The following is a 21,874-nucleotide window of genomic DNA, read 5'->3' as shown; positions in this document are numbered from 1 at the left end:
GCTCACTACTACAGAGCCACTGAACATCCAAATGGGTCAAATCTGATACCAGTGAAAAGCTGAGAAACTGCATTTTACTTGAATTGTTTAAATGTACTGATAGAACTCCATATTTAGCAGTTATTAAACATTTTAGATAAGTAGATGCTTTTAATTGCACAGGGTTACAAAAAAATGTTTTTTGCAAGTTGTCTAGGTTTTTTCAACTGAATTAGGACCATTTTGCACCGCTAAATCCAAAAATGACATCTGTTTTTCTCAATCAGGTCAGGTTTTTTTGCTAATTTGATTTTGAAAAATTTGATCTTCTCACAAAATTGGTTACATTTTTGTGACTTTATCAGTTGATTTTTTTTATATAGTTGTCACCCAAAATAGGTTTTAAGAGAAAAAAAAAATCATTTTCTAACAGGATGTATTTATTATTTATTATGTATTCACTGCAGATGTAGCAGAATACGTCAGGCTTATTTTTGCAAGATCTTCTAGTCGAAGCCATTTCATTCACCTGTAATATTAAAAAAAAAAAACAATCATAAATTGGCAAAATTAAAATCTTCAGAACTTGTTTATTGCAAGAAATATGAAAGAATTTTGTATCATATGATGTGAAAATGCCCATAAATGTAAGCAAAAATGTTAAAAAGCCAATATGTAGCATAGTTCAGAAAGTTGACCTGATTGAGCAAAATTAATGTGATTTTTGGATCCAGCACACCAAAATTATCCTAAATCAGCTCAAAAAAACTTAAACAATAAATTTGTTGTTGACCAGTGTTGTCAGCGAGTTTCAGGGTTAATGTAAAGTGCTACCAAAACTTTATTTCACTGTAGAACAGAAAATATGACATTTGTATGTGAATGTGTGGACATCCAACACAAGCAATGCCAAAATATCCACAGATTTAAACTGTTCTGTAAACATATGGTCTGGTCCCAGTATACAGACAGGGTCCTAATACTGATGTTACACCAATATTCTGTCTTATATGTTAATGTGTGTTTGTTGTTCCTCATCTCGTTGGTACATGTTGTCCATTACCTTTTGCTATTGTTCTTACCATTGCTGGTATGTGCTGCCCTTTAGCATTACTGCTATTGTAGTTTTTTTTTTTAATTTATTTTGTTTTTTTCTTACCATTGCTGGTAAGAAATTATTGCTGTTCTTTACCACTTGTGGTATTGATTTTTTTTTTTTTTTTTTTTACCATTGTTGGTATGTAATTATTATAATGTATGTTGACGGTTAACTGTTAACCTGACACCACCATGAATGTACTTTGTTTCTATTTTTCACACACATTTTGGTTACATAATGTAAATACTGTCAAATGAGTTCATTCTATTTGGTATAGGCCTATTTTGTTCATTGTTCTGACTCGAAGTCAAAGGACTGGAGTGAGTATTTAAAATGTTATTATGTTAAATTATTTGATGATGAGAATGGGGTGAGATGAAATAAGTTTTTCTTCTTCCCACTCTTTTTCGAGTGTAGATGAATGATTTCAGAATTTGCATGTATTCTGTAAATGCTCGAAATAAACAAATAACACTGGGTTACAAAAAAATGTTTTTTGCAAGTTGTCTAGGTTTTTTCAACTGAATTAGGACCATTTTGCACCGCTAAATCCAAAAATGACATCTGTTTTTCTCAATCAGGTCAGGGTTTTTTTGCTCATTTGATTTTGAAAAATTTGATCTTCTCACAAAATTGATTACATTTTAGTGACTTTATCAGTTGATTTTTTTTATATAGTTCTCATCCAAAATAGGTTTTAAGAGAAAAAAAATCATTTTCTAACAGGATTCCTGTTAGGTACAATGGTGTATTCACCGCAGATGTAGCAGAATACGTCAGGCTTATTTTTGCAAGATCTTCTAGTCGAAGCCATTTCATTCGCCTGTAATATTAAAAAAAAAACATTAATCATAAATTGGCAAAAGTAAAATCTTCAGAACTCGTTTATTGCAAGAAATATGAAAGAATTTTGTATCATATGATGTGAAAATGCCCATAAATGTAAGCAACAATGTTAAAAAGCCAATATGCTCGCTTGACTTTGTATTATAGTTTTCTGTTTCCATATATGAATTACTGCAATATTGTCTGGTCAGGAACTTATCCAACTTATCTCAGCAAACTCTTGATAATCCAGAAGAGATTCTTGAGAACAATCTCACTATCTAGTAGATACGAACCATCTGCACCAATTTTTAGGAAATATTCAATACTACCCATTCATGAACTCAGTGTTTATCACTCATGTTTATTTGTGCACAAGTTTATCAATAATAAGCAAGATCTTCTGGACACTTTTCATAATTTTTTTTAGTTTTTCATCCGATTTACATTTATACTCAATTAGACATAGTGACAATCTTCATTTACCCTTCTGTCGAACATCTTGTCATCAATTTAATATTTTATTTAGAGGTCCTAAATTGTGGAACAATCTAGACATGTCTCTAAAGTCTGTATTGTCATTTACATCTTTCAAAAACTCACTGAAAAAACATCTCCTGTCCTGACTTTTTCAGTGTTTTCTATATTGTTAATTGTTGTTTAATTATTGTTTTCTTATGTTTGTACATTCTGTTTTTTTTAGTTTATAATAGATGATGGGAGTGGAACTCTGTACAAGCCCTTTGGGCTTCGTTCCCTCCCTGCACTGTTTTTATTGTGCTAAATAAATAAATACAAATACAAATATGCAGCATAGTTCAGAAAGTTGACCTGATTGAGCAAAATTAATGTGATTTTTGGATTCAGCACACCAAAATTATCCTAAATCAACTCAAAAAACTTAAACAATAAATTTGTTGTTGACCAGTGTAATGACTGATGACTGAATGTACAGAATCTTTTCAGTTAATTTATATTAGCGTTAATTAAAGGCTGTTAAGAGGATGATGTTCTTCCTCTCTATTTTCCAGAGGAAGTCCTTAGTCGTACTGTTTGAGAACTGGTTCAGAGCAGCAGCAGAGGACACCTCAGCTGACAGCAGTGTGACCGAACACCTTAGAGAAGTGAAGAAGTCTGCACCTGGACTACTGGCTTTCCTGGTCAACCTTGCGGACGACAACAGTAACACAGTGTTGCATTACAGCGTATCCCACTGCAACTACAGCATCGTCAGTGTGCTGCTGGACACAGGTATTTTTAACAAAGCAAAAGTATCTAAACTAGTGTGAAATGTGAATATTTGGCTTTATACGTACTGACCAACTGTGTGGACACAGGCGCGTGTGATGTAAACCTCCAGAATAATGCTGGATACACAGCTATGATGCTGGCCTCGCTGACAGCCCCAGATGGTCCCAGTGGCATGGAGGTGGTCCGCAGGCTCATGGAGATGGGCAACGTTAACATCCAGTCTGGCCAGGTAACACAAAGAATGCAAACAGCGATCAAACACAACTCATCTGGTGTTTTTGGGCAGAATTTTAGGACACAGAGGAGGAAGGGAGCAAAAAGTTAAGAGATCTATGAGGAATAGTAGTGAGGATCATTTTTAGAATTCATTTGTAAGCTACAGTTTGACATCCTCAGCAACAGTCTGGCATAAAAAGAAGATCTGGTTCCTATTTTTAAGAACTAGTATTAGAATAGGGGTGTCAAACTCTTAGTTCAGGGGCCACATTCAGCTAAATTGGATCTGAAGTGGGCCGGACCAGTAAAATAACATGACATACAGGGTGGGGAAGCAAAATTTACAATGAACATTTAGTTGTTTTTTCTCAGCAGGCACTACGTCAATTGTTTTGAAACCAAACATATATTGATGTCATAATCATACCTAACACTATTATCCATACCTTTTCACAAACTTTTGCCCATATGAGTAATCAGGAAAGCAAACGTCAAAGAGTGTGTGATTTGCTGAATGCACTCGTCACACCAAAGGAGATTTCAAAAATAGTTGGAGTGTCCATAAAGACTGTTTATAATGGAAAGAAGAGAATGACTATGAGCAAAACTATTACGAGAAAGTCTGGAAGATACTATTAAAGAAGAAAGGGAGAAGTTGTCACCCGAATATTTGAGGAACACTTGCGCAAGTTTCAGGAAGCGTGTGAAGGCAGTTATTGAGAAAGGAGGAGGACACATAGAATAAAAACATTTTCTATTATGTACATTTTCTTGTGGCAAATAAATTCTCATGACTTTCAATAAACTAATTGGTCATACACTGTCTTTCAATCCCTGCCTCAAAATATTGTAAATTTTGCTTCCCCACCCTGTATATAACAATATAACATAATAATATATAAATAATGTCAACTCCAATCTTTTCTCTATGTTTCAGAGCAAAAAAAACTAAATTGACAATATGAAAAAGTTTCCATCTACAAACTATCCTTTCAAACAATGTGAATAACATGAGCAAACTGAAAAAAAATAAGTGTAATTTTAACAATATTCTGCCACAGTTTATCATTTACACATGTACATTATAACTTACAAATACAGAAAACATTTAATAACAGACAGAATCTTGTTAAAATTGTACTTACTTCTCTTAAGACATTCCAGGTTGTTCATATTTGTTCAGTTTATTCACATTTTTTGCAAAATTATACTTTGTTTTAGTGTAAATACGTGAAAATATTTACATTTTGAAAGAGAAACATTTGGAGTTGTCATTATTTCTATGTTATTATGATAGTATTTGACTGAATCCTGCCCACTTGAGATTGAATTAGTCTGAATGTGGAACCTGAACTAAAAGGATTGTTAATATCTTAGTGTAATTTTTGCATTTCATAAATTCATCCCAAGGGCCGGACTGGAACCTTCGGAGGGCCAGATTTGGCCCCCGGGCTGCATGTTTGACACCTGTGTATTAGAAAGTGCAACTTTTACTGGAGGTGGAAATCACAGAATAATTCACATTATATGATTTATCCAGGATTCTGCAGGTTACTGTGATACTAGATAAATTGTAAGAGAATTTTGCACAACATATTAAAAATTCTTAGTAACTGAAGAAAAAAAATACAGCTAAAAGAGAAAAATGCAGGACTGAAAGTATTTATTCACTGCATTGTTATCAGTTTGACAAAATTGGGATATAATGTACAATTGAAGCTGAAAGTTTTGGCAGTGACACAAACTGACTCTGCATAAATGTGACTCTTTTTTCCCAAGAAAGTCTTTGAAACTTACAAAAAGCACATAGTTGTTCTTCAGTCTACCTCAGAAACATGTGGAGAAACATCTAAAGCCAGAACAGAGAGAGCAGCAGCAAGACACTCCAATAGTGAACAGAACAAAGCACACTGCAAAGTATGTGGTTTTAACAAGATAAAAAAAACTTAGATTTAGAAGTGTTAAATAATTTATATGGTTTTAAGAGTCAATTTCTTGGGTTATTTCTAGATTTAATAAACTTAATTCAAGAAATCTTGTCAAGTGAAATTATCTTGCTGCATGGACAGATATTTCACTTGTTTTGAGTACCTTTTTCCTCAGATTTGACGTTTTTAGACACTCTTTTTTGCAGTGCAGGCATCAATGAGAGCAAATGACATCTGTGTAAGCTCTCATTTGTCCAAGTCATCATTCATCTTTAGTTTTTTTCAACCTTAGTTTGTTTCCGTCAACAGTCCTGATGATAATGTCTCTTGAATGAGTGATGAAACATTTTCAAGTATAAAACCATTCCATTTGAACTTCATACACAACTAAGAACAGCTAATGATAGTGATTAAACCAGACACACAAAGAAAGAGTGGAGCTGAGGTGGGGATGGGTTGTGAGAAAGAAAAAGCAAAAGCAGAAAGATATGCAAGTTAGCAGTTTAAACACAGTACCTGCACGAGGTTAACCAATAGGATGCACAGAATAGAATCAGCTGACGTGTGTTGGCATAGAGACCAGCTGCTGTCAATCATCTACTGATATGCAGGCTGAGCTTCACCCTCCTGAACTAACGCTATGCTCAATTTGTGTCACTGCCAAACGGTTTGGCCATGACTGCAGAAACTGCCACACAGGACCATCTGAGTGCCTTGTTAGCACACATGCTGACTGCAAATACAGATATATGGGTTTGGATTTAATAAAACTATTGTTATTGGGAGTGCTGGAGAATCCCAGCTCCATAAAGTAGAAGTCCTGCCATGTATTTGTTCCAACCATTCAGTGACCCTGCCCATTTTGACGAACACAACTGCTCATCCAGGTAGATGAGATGATTAGTGGAATCACCCGTGTTAAGTTAAAATCTAAATCTTACCAAGTGTGTTTTTTTTTCATTTCTAGTCAAAATATCTCAACACACCAAAAATAGGGCATAATCACCTATAGAGCAACTTTCCAGTGAGATATAAGAACTTATCTTTAGACAATAGATCTTAAAAATCTTATTTCAAGAAATCTTACCAAGATGATTTTCACTTGTTCCATTGGCAGATTTTTTTGCTTAAACTGAGCAAAAAAAAATATCTTGAACTAAGCAAAAAAAAAAAAAAAACTGAATTAAGCAAAACTATCTTAAATTAAGCAAAACAAATCTTGAATTAAGCAAAAAAAAGTATCTTGAATTAAGCCAAAAAATCTTGCATGATGCAAAAATATCTTGAATTCAGCAAAAATAAATCTTGAATTAAGCAAAAAAGATATTCAATCAAGATATTTTTGCTTAATTCAAGATTTTGTTTGCTTAATTCAAGATATTATTTTGCTTAATTCAAAATATTTTTGCTTAATTCAAGATTTTTTTTTTTTTGCTTAATTCAAGCAAGAAAATCTGCCAATGGAATATGTGAAAATGTTCTTGGTATGATTTCTTGAAATAAGATTTTCAAGATCTATTGTCTAAAAATAAGTTCTTATATCTCACTGAAAAGTTACTCTTTTGGTGATTATATTTTATTTTAAGCAAAAATATCTTGAATTAAGCAACAAAAAAAAATCTTGAATTAAGCAAACATATCTTGATCTGAATATATTTTTTTACTTAATTCAAGATTTCTTTTTGCTGAATTCCAGATATTTTTGTTTAATTCAACATTTGTTTTGCTTAATTCAAGATATTTTTTTTTACTTAATTAATTTTTTTTTTTTTTTTTTTTTTTTTTGCTTAATTCAAGATTGTTTTGCTTAATTCAAGATTTTTTTTTTTTGCTCTATTCAAGCAAAAAAAAATCTGCCAATGGAACAAGTGAAAATTATCTTGGTAAGTTTTATTGAAATAAAATTTTCAAGATCTATTGTCTAAAAATAAGTTCTTATATCTCACTTACAAGTTAATCTTTAGGTGATTATGTCTTATTTTAAGTGTGTTGAGATATTTTGACTAGAAATGAGAAAAAAATACGCTTGAAAACATTTAGATTTTTTGCAGTGTAGAACCAATACATGGCAGGACCTTTACTTTATGGAGCTTGGATTCTCCACCACTGGTTATTGGGCATCAGTGTAGTGGGAACACATCGTAGAAGAAAGTAATAGTGATATACAATATTGTTGTGTTGATATTTTGTCTGTACTGCTGTACTCTGCAAATGTAGAGAACAATTTTGATATAAATTCAGAACTCCTTACCCCATCTCTGGAGGAAGGAAACTGTTATAAAATCTCTTTGTCAGTAAATCCCTTCGCTGTCATTCCTGTCTGTCCCTGTGAATGCAGACAGGCCAAACAGCTCTGCACTTGGCAGTCAGACACGGGAGAGTTGTGATGGTTCGCCTTCTCCTGAGTTGTGGGGCGGACGCTAACATCCAGGACAACAAGGGAACCACAGCCCTGATGTTTGCAGCCGAGAGAGGCCACACACACATCGCAAGGCTGCTACTGGAGAGAAGCCAGTGTGAACTCAACCTGACGGACAAGGTGATAGATGATAACATGTGAAAGCACACAGAGGGCCACAGCTGTGTTCACTGCAAAAAGTCCTGATCTACTTTCATAAATGTTGAAGTTATTTTACCTGAATCACAAACTAAACTAGAAGCACTCAGAGAGCGCAGACCTCCGCCAAGGCTGATCAGTGGCGCCCCCCGTGGGCCCCCCCACTCCCGATCACCACCAAAATTTAATCATTTCTTCCTTATCCCATTTCCAACAAACCCTGAAAATTTCATCAAAATCTGTCCATAACTTTTTGAGTTATGTTGCACACTAACGGACAGACAAACAAACAGACAGACAGACAAACAAACCCTGGCAAAAACATAACCTCCTTGGCGGAGGTAATAACTACACATCTTACCAAGTATATTTTTCTCATTTTTAGTCAAAATATCTCATCACTTATAAAATAAGACGTAATCACCTAAAGCAGGGGTGTCAAACTCATTTTAGTTCAGTTCCACATTCAGCTAAATTAGATCTGCAGTGGGCCGAACCAGTAAAATAATAACATAATAATATAGAAATAATGTCAACTCCAAACTTTTCTCTATGTTTTAGGGTGAAAAAAAAGTAAATTTACAGTATGAAAAGATGAAAAGGTTTACATCTACAAACTATCCTTTCAAAAGATGTGAATAACATGAACAAACTGAAAAAAAAATAAGTGTAATTTTAATAATATTCTGCCTCAGTTTATCATTTACACATGTACGTTTTAACTTACAGATCACAGTGGATCTACAAACGTACACAACATTTAATAACAGACAGAATACTGTTAAAATTTTGACTTACTTCTCTTAAGACATTTCAGGTTAGTCACATTTTTTGTGAAATTATACTTTGTTTTAGTGTACAGGGTGGGGAAGCAAAATTTACAATATTTTGAGGCAGGGATTGAAAGACAGTGTATGACCAGTTAGTTTATTGAAAGTCATGAGAATTTATTTGCCACAAGAAAATTAACATAATAGAAAATGTTTTTATTCTATGTGTCCTCCTTCTTTCTCAATAACTGCCTTCACACGCTTCCTGAAACTTGCGCAAGTGTTCCTCAAATATTGGGGTGACAACTTCTCCCATTCTTCTTTAATAGTATCTTCCAGACTTTCTCGTAATAGTTTTGCTCATAGTCATTCTCTTCTTTCCATTATAAACAGCCTTTATGGACACTCCAACTATTTTTGAAATCTCCTTTGGTGTGACGAGTGCATTCAGCAAATCACACACTCTTTGACGTTTGCTTTCCTGATTACTCATATGGGCAAAAGTTTGTGAAAAGGTATGGATAATAGTGTTAGGTATGATTATGACATCAATATATGTTTGGTTTCAAAACAATTGACGTAGTGCCTGCTGAGAAAAAAACAACTAAATGTTCATTGTAAATTTTGCTTCCCCACCCTGTAAATACATGAAAATATTTACTTTTACAAAGAGAAACATTTAGAGTTGTCATTATTTCTATGTTATTATGATAGTATTTTACTGAATCCTGCCCACTTGAGATTGAATTGGTCTGAATGTGGAACCTGAACTAAAAGGATTGTTAATATCTTAGTGTAATTTTTGCATTTAACAAATTCATCTCGTGGGCCAGATTTGGCCCCCGGGCTGCATGTTTGACACGTGTGACCTAAAGAGTAACTTTTCAGGGAGATATAAGAACTTCTTTTTAGACAATAGATCTTGAAAATCTTATTTCAAGCAATCTGACGAAGATAATTTTCACTTGTACAATTGGCAGATTTTCTTGCTTGAATTAAGCGAAAAAAATCTTGAATTAAGCAAAAATAAAATCTTGAAGTAAGCAAAAACTGTCTTGAATTAAGCAAAAAAAAAAAAAAAAAATAAAAATCTGCCAATGTAACAAGTGAAAATGATCTTGGTAAGATTTCTTGAAAGATTTTCCAGATCTATTGTCTAAAAATAAGTTCTTATATCTCACTGAAAAGTTACTCTTTAGGTGATTATGTCTTATTTTAAGTGTGATGAGATATTTTGACTAGAAATGAGAAAAATACACTTTTTAAGATTTAGATTTTTGCAGTGTATCAGAGACATTATGTTTGTAGAGAAAGCCCACACATGCAGTAACAAAGGAGATGTCAGCAGCAATATTTACCCATAAAGACCCAAACATCCATCAACGACTAAAATCATCTACTAATCTAAAATGTTTAATACCTGCTGATCCCCTAATTATATCAAAACATGTAAATAATTGGTGTAAAATGCAGTTTGTGGTCAGATATGACACATTAGGATGTTCAGATTCTCCGTAGTGAACGTAGAAACACTGTCATCTTCTACAACATTTATTCACCAGTAAAACCCATCAATGACAGTGGATGAACACAATTGGTTTATGTTCAGTTAATGATATAATTTACCAAAAAAAGTCACATTTTCTTCAGTTTTCGCTGCTTTTAATATTATAACCCTCAATTTTAATCTGAGCTTTTATGGACATCTACATGATCAGTGAATTGAATATAGGAAAATACTTGATTTATACTTAAAAATGCTAAATACAGAGCATGATATTAGAATAAATGGTGATAAATCAGTTAAGAAAGTTTAAAAATAGGGGAAAAAAATCATTTGGGAAGTGCCACAAAAGTAGCACTGGGTCTTTATGGGTTAAAAGACGCAACATGAAACATTGTGAAATCAGTTTTTGGTTTATAAATCCACACACAAAAGCCCACACACTTAAGTGGATTTAAAAACCCCAAATCCCACAAAGAGTTCACTTTGAAAATCCTCCAAAACATATGAAAACATGCAGCCGTAATTAAAAAAAAAGGGTGTTGATAGTTTATGGTTATTTTACCGTTGCATTTTTTACTGTTAATTGGAAAATTATTTGATATTTGTGCAGGCAGTACCCCAGTTAAATTACATTTCGGAGTTTATACGACGAGCCCATTTCCAGTCGTCTTGTGAAATCCTGTTATATTTGTTAACAAAAATTGAATATCTACTTTTCTGTTTAAATAAGTGAACACAAAAAGCTGCTTATATATGAAAGCTCCAATTCTGTGACTCACACTGTGTTGGATGTGGGTGGACTGACAGTCTGGATGCAGGAGAATAGAGCTTCTCCGGGATTAATCAGGGATACAGTAAAACAAATCTCCCTGGGATGAGATGAGCTAATCCGCTAACAGTACCTTATCTGCCAGTCTGGAGTGGAGGCAGGGAAGAGAGCAGAGCAGACGAGAGGATGCATATGCTGCAGCTTCAAACTGGAGTCCTGGTACCTTTAGAAAAGAGGAGTGTCAGGAAAAAATAATATGTGGCGCTAGGGGTGTAAGAAAATATCAGTTCTGCAATATATCGCGATATTTCATTTCACAATACTGTATCGATATTAAAAAGTACTGTATTGATGTTTTTAGGTATTTTTTCAAATGCAGATATTGCAGAGGTTCATTTTTGTTTTGTTTTTCTTTCTTGTTTATATTTTATTTATTATCATTTAACACTGTTTTATTAAATAATGTTAGTTCCTTTGTTGGAATTACACAAAAATAATGTTGCAATGTTAGTTCAGAACTAATAGAATATGAATATTTGAACAGGATCTTAAACTGTAAACTCTGTGAAACAGAATTTAAGTTTTAACATAGGAACATTTTGTGATATAGCATTAGATCCTGTTGAGATCAAATAAAAATGTGTTTAGCGTTTGTGCAGATTTTTGGTATAATTCCATTCTTCCAGGGTATAATATTTTAAAAAAGAGAGAAAACCAATAAAAATTGCCTTTTTAACAGTATTGTGGTATATCGTGATATATTGTATCATGATCCTACACTGTAAAAAAAATCCTGTTGTTTTTACATAAAAAAAAAAACTGGCAGCTGTGGTTCCCAGAACAACATTGTAAAAAACACATCCAACTGTAAACATATTTACGGAGTGACATGTAGATTGAACATTTTAAACATGTAGGTTGAACATTTTAAACATGTAGGTTGAACATTTTAAACATGTAGATTGAACATTTTAAACATGTAGATTTAACATTGGATTTAAATGGTAAATGGACTGCACCTCTGTTTTAGGTAGATTCAGAACGGGATCCATTTCTTTAGGGGCGGCCATGTCTCAGGTGGTAGAGCGGGTCGTCCAATAACCGAAGGGTTGGCGGTTCGAATCCCGCTCTATCCTAGTCAGTCCGTTGTGTCCTTGGGCAAGACACTTCACCCTCCTTGCCTCCAGTGCCACTCACACTGGTGTATGAATGTTTGGTGGTGGTCGGAGGGGCTGTAAGTGCGAATTGGCAGCCACGCTTCTGTCAGTCTGCCCCAGGACAACTGTGGATACAGATGTAGTTTACCACCACCAGAGGGAGAATGTGAGAGCGAATGAATAATGGATCAATAATGTAAAGCGCTATATAAAATCCAATCAATTGTTATTATTATTATTATTACTTATTTAGCTCATTTTCTCCACCTTCATGGTGTCCGAAGCGCTTTCCACATCCACCAGGTCCAACTGGGAACAATTCAGGGTTCAGTGTCTTCCATGGACACTTGGACATATGGACAGTCAGAGCCAGGATTTGAACCACCAACCCTTCGGTTATTGGACGAGCCGCTCTACCAACTCTACCAACCCATTCATTTACAAATTTAAAATGTTACATTGTTAAATGTTTACTTTTTTAGAACTTCTTTACATATATATAAAAAAGCAAATACGCCGTTTTTTCAACATTGTGGTCTTTGCAATTTAAACGGCACCACACTGTATTTAAATTTACAGTTTTATTTTCTAAAAACAATAGAAATCCATCTTTTCTACATCCAAATCTGGTTTGGTTCACATACGCTTCCTGTAAAAACTACAGCTATATTTGATTTAATCGTTAACACAAAAATCTTTTCAAATAAACAACTTTGCATTGTACTGTCACTCACAGTTTTTTATGTAGCAATTTTACAACTTTTTGGTGTTAACTCTACAGTCATTTTTTACAGTGTAGTATTGTGATTTGTATGGTATCGCCAGATTCGTGCCAATACACAGTCCTAAACAGCGCATGTGTCCTCTGTCGACTCAATGCCTGTCTCACCTTGACACAAACCTAGATTAATTACACTAATTAAAGCCTGATTAAATTCATTCTTAGCTCATTTATCTTACAGTATAGGGAGTCAACCGTGCACGCAGCTTATCTTTTTAATCTGCATTCCAGGAACTTGCATCAGACTCAGATGATAGACAGATACACCTATTTTTACTAAGCCTCCTAATGGATTCCTGTCCAGAATGGAATGTTTTTCTAATTTCTGCATTTCTGTTCATTCTCTTTGTTCTCCAGAGCGGTCGAACTGCGCTGTCCATCGCCAGGCAAGGTTCCCACACTGATACAGCCACGCTCCTGAAGGCCCACGCTAAAGCCAGAGCTCTGTAGAACTGAAAAACCAAGTCAGATCCTGCAGATATTTAGTATGATCCTCTCATACATGCTTTAATTCAGTCCTCTGAGGTGCTTCAAAACCCAGTTAAATGTCACAGCTATGTGCTTGGATTGAGCTTTAATATTATTTTTTTGAGACTTATGCACATCAGCAACAGCTTCAGCTACGAATGGAAAGATATCATTATTTTATAATACTCTACGCATAGAGTTAATGAATGTCATGTGTGGTGTTCTTTTATTTTTACTGTTATTGTTCATAGAGTTTTTTTTTTTTTTTTTTTTTTTACTTTGCACATCCAAGTATAAGCTTAGCTGTGCAAACTATGCAATCAAAAATATTTATTATAGTATGATCCTTATATTGTATTGGTTACCTGAGTTTACTGGATAATGCTTGTGCTTACAAAAAGAAGTGCTTTAATGGTTTAAAATATATATATGTGATTAAACAAAAAGGATTGCAGAAACAGGGTGGAATATGTATGTATTGCTATTTGCATTCTTGCAGCAGCTGAGTACTTTCAAATAAAATAAAATAACAGATGGGTGTAAAATATCTAAAAATAAATGGAATATTCCATGCTGCATGCAAGCACATGAAAGACAAATTTTGTGCCTGTTGATTTCACTTATTAATAATTACTATGCTGCTGTATACACTGTGTTTTTTTTTTAATTAAATGAGATAAAACTCATTATATTGTTACTTACTTCAATCCAACTATACAGCTTTGTTGCTGTACTACCAAATCTGACCAGCAGATGGCACTGCTCCTCCATTGCATCATACTTACAGCATCCTAAACCAAAGGAAACAGCACACATACAGAAATCAACAATATACATAAATCTGGAATTCTAAAATGAGCATATCCAAAGGATTAGATCTAATCCCTTTCAAGTGTGACAGACAATTATAGAAATGACACCTTCTGAATTGTACAAATTCCATTGTGAGACAGAGGACACGGTGTGATTTACCTGCATTTCACATGCATGGCAGCTGGAATGGCCCGGTCAGGCATGAAAGCAGATGTGTTGGAGTGGCCTTTGTTCCCTCTAACCTCCTGGGAAACAGGACAGGGCAGGGCTTTGGTTTTTTCTGTGAGGACTTGAGATTGTGTTTTTGAGATAAGACAAAAAAGGATTGAGTGCAGAGACGGAGAGGAAGCTGGATTTCTGTCTTGACAGAGGAAAGCCACCTCTTTTCCCCTGAGGATTTTTTCAGCCTGACTGACTGACTGTCCTGCCGCTGTAATGACCCCGAGCAAATACATCCCCACAGAAAAGGACGGCGGTGGATAGATGATGGATCAGTCAAATGTCACAGATAAAGTATTTGCTCACAAACATTATAATAAAGTATCTGAATGCATGAAAAAGATTCATAGCTGCAACAGAATTAAAGCGTTGTGACAATATATGCATGTTAGAGACAAGGTGTGACAGTGTTTCCGTGTGCAGAAGAATACAGTGTATTTGTTCTCCACATTCATCGCTGTAAATACACCATCCCCCCACCCAAACAGGCCTTCACGCCATGGTGAATAAAGGTGTTTCGTCTTAGCCTTCGTGCAGAACGGAACATCTGTGACACTTTTTTTTTTTTTTTGTCTGCAGCAGGCACAACTGGACTTACACAAGACAGTAATTAAATAATACCCTAATGGCATGTGGTACAACAAGGAGGCATTAGCCCTGCTTCGGTTTAATAATGATAATGGACTGGATTTATCTACCACTGGTTTTTTTTTTTGTCTGCTGATGGATCACGCTGTGACAAGAAGAATAGAAAATACAGCTCAGTAAGTGAATCCTCAGCTTTCTTTTGAGGCCATTCCTCTAATGCTTTAAAATAAAAATAGCTTTTAAAAGAGGAAACCATACACTCCATTACACAGAAAACTTGATTTTAGAAGCAAATGAAGAGCACCTTCCTAAAGCCGGTACGCTCATGAGTTCTGTGCTTTATATATATAGTCATAACCACCCGTTTATGGTGAACAATCTTTGCTAATCAGTTTAAGTGTTTGCTCTGCAGCTTAAAACATTCAGTTAAGAGGAACAATGATCTGAGGTAAGCAGCCAGCAGACACTGAACACATTATTCAGTTTATGGTTCATTGAATTTGTGGCCAATTGATGAGTACTGCTCTCCTTTTTCCTTGTTCTGGTTTAAAAAAACTTGCAAAAAACAAAACAAAACAAAACAAAAAACGTGGTCTTTTGGTTGTCAATGCAACTATTAGCAGATAATGCAAATAAACACAGTTATTTAACCTTGTGGTGTTGTGTAAATGTTTAACCCTTTCATGCATGAATTATGAGAACCTTAATCAAAATTTTTTCCTGAGTGTTTTTATTCCTCTTTAGGCATGAAAAAAAAAACAATGCGATTGAAAATTTTCATCTGAAAAAAAAAATAAAAATAAAAAAATAATAATAATAATAATTTTAAAAAAAAATGTAAAAATACATTTAAAAAAATAATAATGAAAAAAAAACAAAAAATCTCATGAACCTATTTTTCATGAAGTTGCAAAAATGTCCACTCAGCTGGACACCACACGTTTAATTTTTGACACACAGAAACATGTATTTACTGATAAATTGTGTGAAAACTGTGGGGAGGGCTTGTGATTCTGGGGGTTTATGCTCAGGAGAGATCTGCATAATGTTACCAATTCATGTCAGAAAAGATATGTACTGTCTTAAAACTTTAATAAAGATATGTGTAAAAAAAAACAAAAAAACAACAACAAAATCCATGAATATACAAGGAAACAGTTGTAGAATAGCTGTCCACTGTAGTGACCAGTGTGCATGAAAGGGTTAAGAAAGCAAAATATGCTAATTAATTGGGCAGATTCTTTAATAGTTTGTACCACAGTGTAAATAGATGTGGTTTGAGAGGAAATTTTTGTGCCTCCTTTTGGAAAATCCACACTGTAATGAGACATTTTATCCAAGTTTTTTTAAGAAACAGATGATTGACAGCTATAATGATCAATCACAGTTGAGGATTTGTTTCCACTGCATAAGCGCTCATAGAAGGAACATGGCAGCTCTCATTACTTAAGCTTCAGTTCTTCTTAATAGCATATATTCAGTCTATGCCAATCTATGACACCAAGAAGAGAGATCTGCAGAAGGAGGTTGTGTGTGTTCCAAGTTTGAGGTTTTCCCCCCACTTACTTCATCTCTAAAGATCTTGGAAAAAGAAGGAAAACAAATGCCCTGTTCACACTAATGTGGATATTTTTGCAAAACATACATTTTTTTCTCTATGTTTGGGCCTCTTATCCACATGTAAATGGGTCTTTCCATTAAACTGGGTTTATTTTGGTATCTGGCAGCTTTTTAGACCCAATAATAAAAGAGAAATTTAGACATATTTCCCCCCAGGAAGTACCTAATGATGACCTCAGATAAATGCAGAAAAAAAAAAACCCTCTTACTCTGAGCCATCTCAAAATTAATAAATTTTTAATAAAATACTGGGGGCAAAAATTGGAAAACGTACTTAGGTGTCATTGCATTTTATCTTGAAAACATCACTTGAAATGGTCTTATATAGCACTATAAATAAAGACACTGTTAAATTTGATGATCCTAGTGGTTTTTCTAACCCAAACATGCAGGTTTTTCATGAATTGGCAGTCTCATTTCAGGTTTTGCACATAAACCATTGTGTCCACTTGTGTTACATGTGGAACCTGTCCATTTAAACACAAATAAATTGCGAGTGATTTTGCAACAGCGGTCATTTTTGTGAAACATTCTGCCTTACATAATTACTTCGATTCCCAAAATGTACCTGTGAGAGAATATAAAGATATAAAAAAAAAATAGCAGCACGTAATTTTCGTGTCCTTTTGACCGTGTTACATGCAGATTTTTGTAAGTGTCAAATAAAAATGTGTTATATCTGAAAAATAGCTTCTTTTATCTCAGTGAAAAATAGACCCAAAATGCTTCCACATCTGATTCATAACATTAGTCTACATCTTTGAATTCTTAGCCCCTCTGTCCTGTTTTTAGGGACCAGTTTTATCAAAGCACCCAAATGGAATTTTAGGTCACAAAAACTGAGACTTTTACAAATGCTTTCCAAAGTGAATATTTTTAATAACTCCTGATTGTGTGTATCCATGTGGACAGAGAAAACAGAATGACTGGAAAATGATGAAATGACGGCACAGTTCATTTTGCTCATGTCTATTATTGCTTTGTGTAATGAAGCTGCACCTGAAACATCAAATCCAGGTGAATAAATCAGTGTATGACCTGCAGTAGATTGAGGTCAGCACAGGTACCTTTGGCAGACGGACTGGACCAGTGTTATGGACGAATCCACATCATGGAAAGAAAACACTTCCACAACCCCGACCGACATGCAAGTACACTTAAATATATGACAGAACTTGTTACTTCTTCACCTTCATGACATATTAAAGCTTCTGTGTCTGCTACGTCCAGTATTATCCATAGTTTTATGTCCAACACAAACAAATATTTCTCTTTGTGTTTGTATTAGTGTGTAATCTTTCTGTGTTATTGCATGGGCAGAGATATTTTGCAAAACAAAGGTCAAGTGAACAATATGAGGACAAAAGGATATCTATTTTAGTTTGGACAGGGCTTTAGGTCTTGTTTGGAAAAGGAACTAAAGTATGTTTCCTTATACCAGTGTTTCTCAAAAAGTGGGGCGGGCCCCCCCAGGGGGGCATGAAGGCTTGCTAAGGGGGCCCAGGATCATTCCTAGGTGTTTATTTTTTCTTCAGGTTCGAACATGTATCAGGTGGAACTAATATTTTAGCGTTGGAGCACCCTGGACTCATTTTAAGGACGTACAACAAACAAATCTACTGCCATGGTGATCTGTCACTGAACAAGACAAAGAGTTTAGGTTTGGAGAGTGGACAAGGATTGGACTGGAAAAGAAAAATGTGCAATGTTTCTGTTTTTGCACTGTTTGTACAGTTTGCACTTTGATGTTCTGAGATGTGCAACGTAAACGGGCTCATTGCAGCCACTGATATTGTTAAAATGTTCATCTTTGTTACCAAAATGTGTTTGTTGTTCTAAAATATTTTTTTACCTTATTGTCATAGTTGTAAGATAATTACACATTTCCTATTTTTTATTTTGAAAAATAATGTCTCAGGGAGCAGTCTTACTGAGTTCATTTGAATTGTTCAATCAAAAATCTAAGTTATTTTTAATTTGCACAACAAATTATTCAAGGAAAAGCAAAAAGTATTTTTACGATATTGATGTTTCTTTCAATAAAAGTAATAATTGCACCACAGGTACAATGTTGTTGGGGTTGAGGGGGGCTTGGAGATTTTTCGTGCTCCAAAGGGGGGCCCGACAGAAAAAGATTGAGAACCACTGCCTTATACAGATTTGCATGCCATCTCATAATACAGTCTTTCTCAAAGGGGTACTTGAACTTTTTTTGGAAAAATACATTAAATAAGTCATCATGTACTGAATACAAAATAAATAAAGAAAATTAATGTTGAAATATAAAACACAATAAATACATTCATATAATAAAATTGACACCCCTAGTTTTATTGTAAATCATCTTGTTTAGGCTTTGGTAACATTTTAAGAATATTTCTATTTTATATTATACAATATGAGTTTTTTTTTTTTTTTGCTTATTAAGTTTGTTTTTTGTCTTTTTTTAATGAAAGGTTCATTTATTAATTAATGACCAATTAATTTATTTTTCTAGTCAATGAAAGAGGGCACTTTTCAGTTTATATTTTGCACGCAAAATTTACTAATAAATTTTAATTTTATTTTTATGTTGTTGGTTTACAAAGTTTTGAAAATAAAAATGAACACAACAATTTTGAACAAATTTTGCCTATTTTTTTTTTTCCAATTAAAAATGCTGAAGTGAGAGTTGGAGGATACTTAAGTATATTTTAAGGGGTATTCCACTGTAAAAAGTTTGAGAACTAGTAGTTATTTATTTATCTATTTTTTTTTCTTTCTTTCTTTTTAAGAACTTCCACGCTTTGGAGCATTTTTGATACTTTTCATTTATGTGTAAAAGCCCTGTTTGTTAACATTTAGCAACATTGTAGGATTGTCATGTACCAAGTGAAAACTCCAACAAAAACTTATTAAAAAAAAAAAAAAGTTTGAGAACCACTGTTATAATACATATATTTAAAAAAAAAAAAAAACAGCACACATGGAGGATATTTTCAGTCAAATTTTATATATCAATATATAGAGATATTCAAAAGTAATCCATTACAGAAAATCAAATCAAAAAGTGGAACCATTTTGGTCTAAATGCAGTTTGTCTTTGCATGTACAGTAGTTGGCTGTTAAAGTCCCTGTCCTTTTCATGGAAAACACTATCGGAAAATGAAAAAAGTTAAACCAAAAGGCACAAACAAACAAAAATCAATCATCTTATTAACACCGCGGTCGAGAAGAGGATGTGGGAGTTTGGTTCGGGGATACAATGTTCTACATGGGCTAAGGAAAAGGTACACAATATAAAAATAAGGGCTGCACACAGAGAGGGTTCTAAATGATTCACGGCAAGAAACAACACAAACCACTTTGGTGGAAAAACCGGATTTCGTACAATCAGGGAATGCAGTGCTCTCCTTTATACAAATAAATTAATATACCTGTCAACACTTTATCTAAAATCTTATGTACATCTTTTCTTTTACATAATTGTATAGTACATTATCAAAAAACCTTATGAAAACATATTTACAAATCAATGAGTCAAAAAGCACCCTCAAAGCTTTCTAGTGTCAAACACACTTTGTCTCTCTCATACACAAAACACACACACACACACACACACACACACACACTCGTACACCCCTGTATGTCCACACACACCATACACACCTTCATACACTGTTTCCATGCAATTACACAATACAGAAGGCATTCTAAGAGGGTTGTGCAACAAAGAGCATACAAAACAGTTCAATATGGCTGTGGGATGAACATTAGCACTCACATGCATAATAATGAACACACAAACACACGCACACGCGCACACACACACACACACACACACACACACCTTGACTTTTGGGGGTTTTATGAATGGAATGGTTGAAATGAATGACTTTCTATGATGGGTCTGTAGTTTGACTTTGAGAAACATGATCAATGACAGGATGAGTCGGTGTCGTTACATCAGAAAATGATGTTTGTTTTAAGGTTTTTACATCAGACAACAGATCTTTCTCATCATAAAGCCACCTGCTGGTTCCTCCTGCACGGAACAGTCCAAAAACTGTCGACTCAGTTGTCAGAGGCGGAGGGGAGCAGGATACAAAAACTGGCTTTCATGCATGTATATATGTGTATATGTGTGTGTGTGTGTGTGTGTGTGTGTGTGTGTGTGTGTGTGTGTGTGTGTGTGTGTGTGTGTGTGTGTGTGTGTGTGTGTGTGTCTTGCCTGGAACAATGAATGGGTGCATTGTCAGTTGGTGAGCAATTATGCATGCTGTTTGTGTTTTCGGAGGGCAAGTGCACATTGTCTCCGTCCTCTGGAGGATGGCATACATTTGCTATCTCTGCACCTCTGTGTATTTATGCGTGCGGTGTGATTCACATTTGTCACAGTCAAAAGCAGGTGATCAAAGAAAAATTTCACACTTGAGGATTTTTGTCAACCATATAACACTGTGGCCTCTCTAAAAGCCACAGTCTATTGCTTATCTCGAAACCACTTCACAACTAAACAAGTCACAGTAAGGAAAACAGAACCCCTCCACTTGTGTCTAACAGCACATCCTCTTTATAAAATAGAAAAATGAAAAAAGCCTAAGTACATCTCTAATATTCCTCTCTCCAGTTACAAACCTGCTGCTGTATTCCAACACCATTTGATAAAAGTGTAACCGCTTATATCAAGTGGTTACAACTTCACATCTCACCCATGAAAGGCTTAATCTCAACTGGAGAGTGTGGTCAGACAATGGAAAAAAAAAGAAAAAAAAAACTATACCAAAAAAAAAAATCTGTCCAGAAAAATGTCAACTATAAAAGACAGCTCCAGTAACACCGATTATGATTGATTCTAACATGAATCTGTACAGATTGTCCCATCAACGCAAATGCTGCCCCAGTTTCAGAGCTCGTCCTTCCAAAACAGCATTCCCACAGCGCCGTGGCCCACCAGGAATTACACAAAGCCCAATTTAATACATCAAGGACGAAACATACACTCTCACAAGCCCCGTCACGAAATATAGACACACAGCACACTCACACACTTCAGTCAGTTATCGTCTCATTAGAAGATTCAGAAATGGGAACTGGTCTGACTATATATTCCAGCTTAGATCAAAGTTGGCAAGACATTGAACATTTTAAGAATTCAGCTATTAATACTCAGCATTTGTCAGAGTTTAAAAAAAAAAAAACAGATCCAAAGCGATGAGACTATTTGAACAATCCTGAAAAATTTGTATTAAAAACGGTTGCTTTTAGTATAATGTCTTATGAGACTGTTCTGAATAAAAAATTGAATTAAAAAACAAAAAACAAAACAAAACAAACGTTGCTTTTCA

General features: G+C 34.6%; 1 protein-coding gene across 1 annotated transcript in view; it reads left to right on the top strand.

Annotated features, from left to right (window-relative positions):
• The window catches only part of LOC115436530 (KN motif and ankyrin repeat domain-containing protein 4-like), a 46,138-nt gene extending 32,145 nt beyond the window's left edge, over nucleotides 1–13,993 (top strand). Inside the window, exons 7-10 of the mRNA XM_030159395.1 lie at nucleotides 2,935–3,154; nucleotides 3,241–3,383; nucleotides 7,637–7,837; nucleotides 13,197–13,993. Coding sequence (XP_030015255.1) covers nucleotides 2,935–3,154; nucleotides 3,241–3,383; nucleotides 7,637–7,837; nucleotides 13,197–13,289 — 657 coding nt within the window. The 3' untranslated portion in view covers nucleotides 13,290–13,993. The remainder of the gene's footprint in view (nucleotides 1–2,934; nucleotides 3,155–3,240; nucleotides 3,384–7,636; nucleotides 7,838–13,196) is intronic.
• The last annotated feature ends 7,881 nt before the right edge of the window (nucleotides 13,994–21,874 follow it).

The sequence above is a fragment of the Sphaeramia orbicularis genome, chromosome 17, assembly GCF_902148855.1.
Source record: "Sphaeramia orbicularis chromosome 17, fSphaOr1.1, whole genome shotgun sequence".
NCBI classification, from domain to species: domain Eukaryota; kingdom Metazoa; phylum Chordata; class Actinopteri; order Kurtiformes; family Apogonidae; genus Sphaeramia; species Sphaeramia orbicularis.
This window is presented reverse-complemented; position numbering and strand designations above follow the sequence as displayed.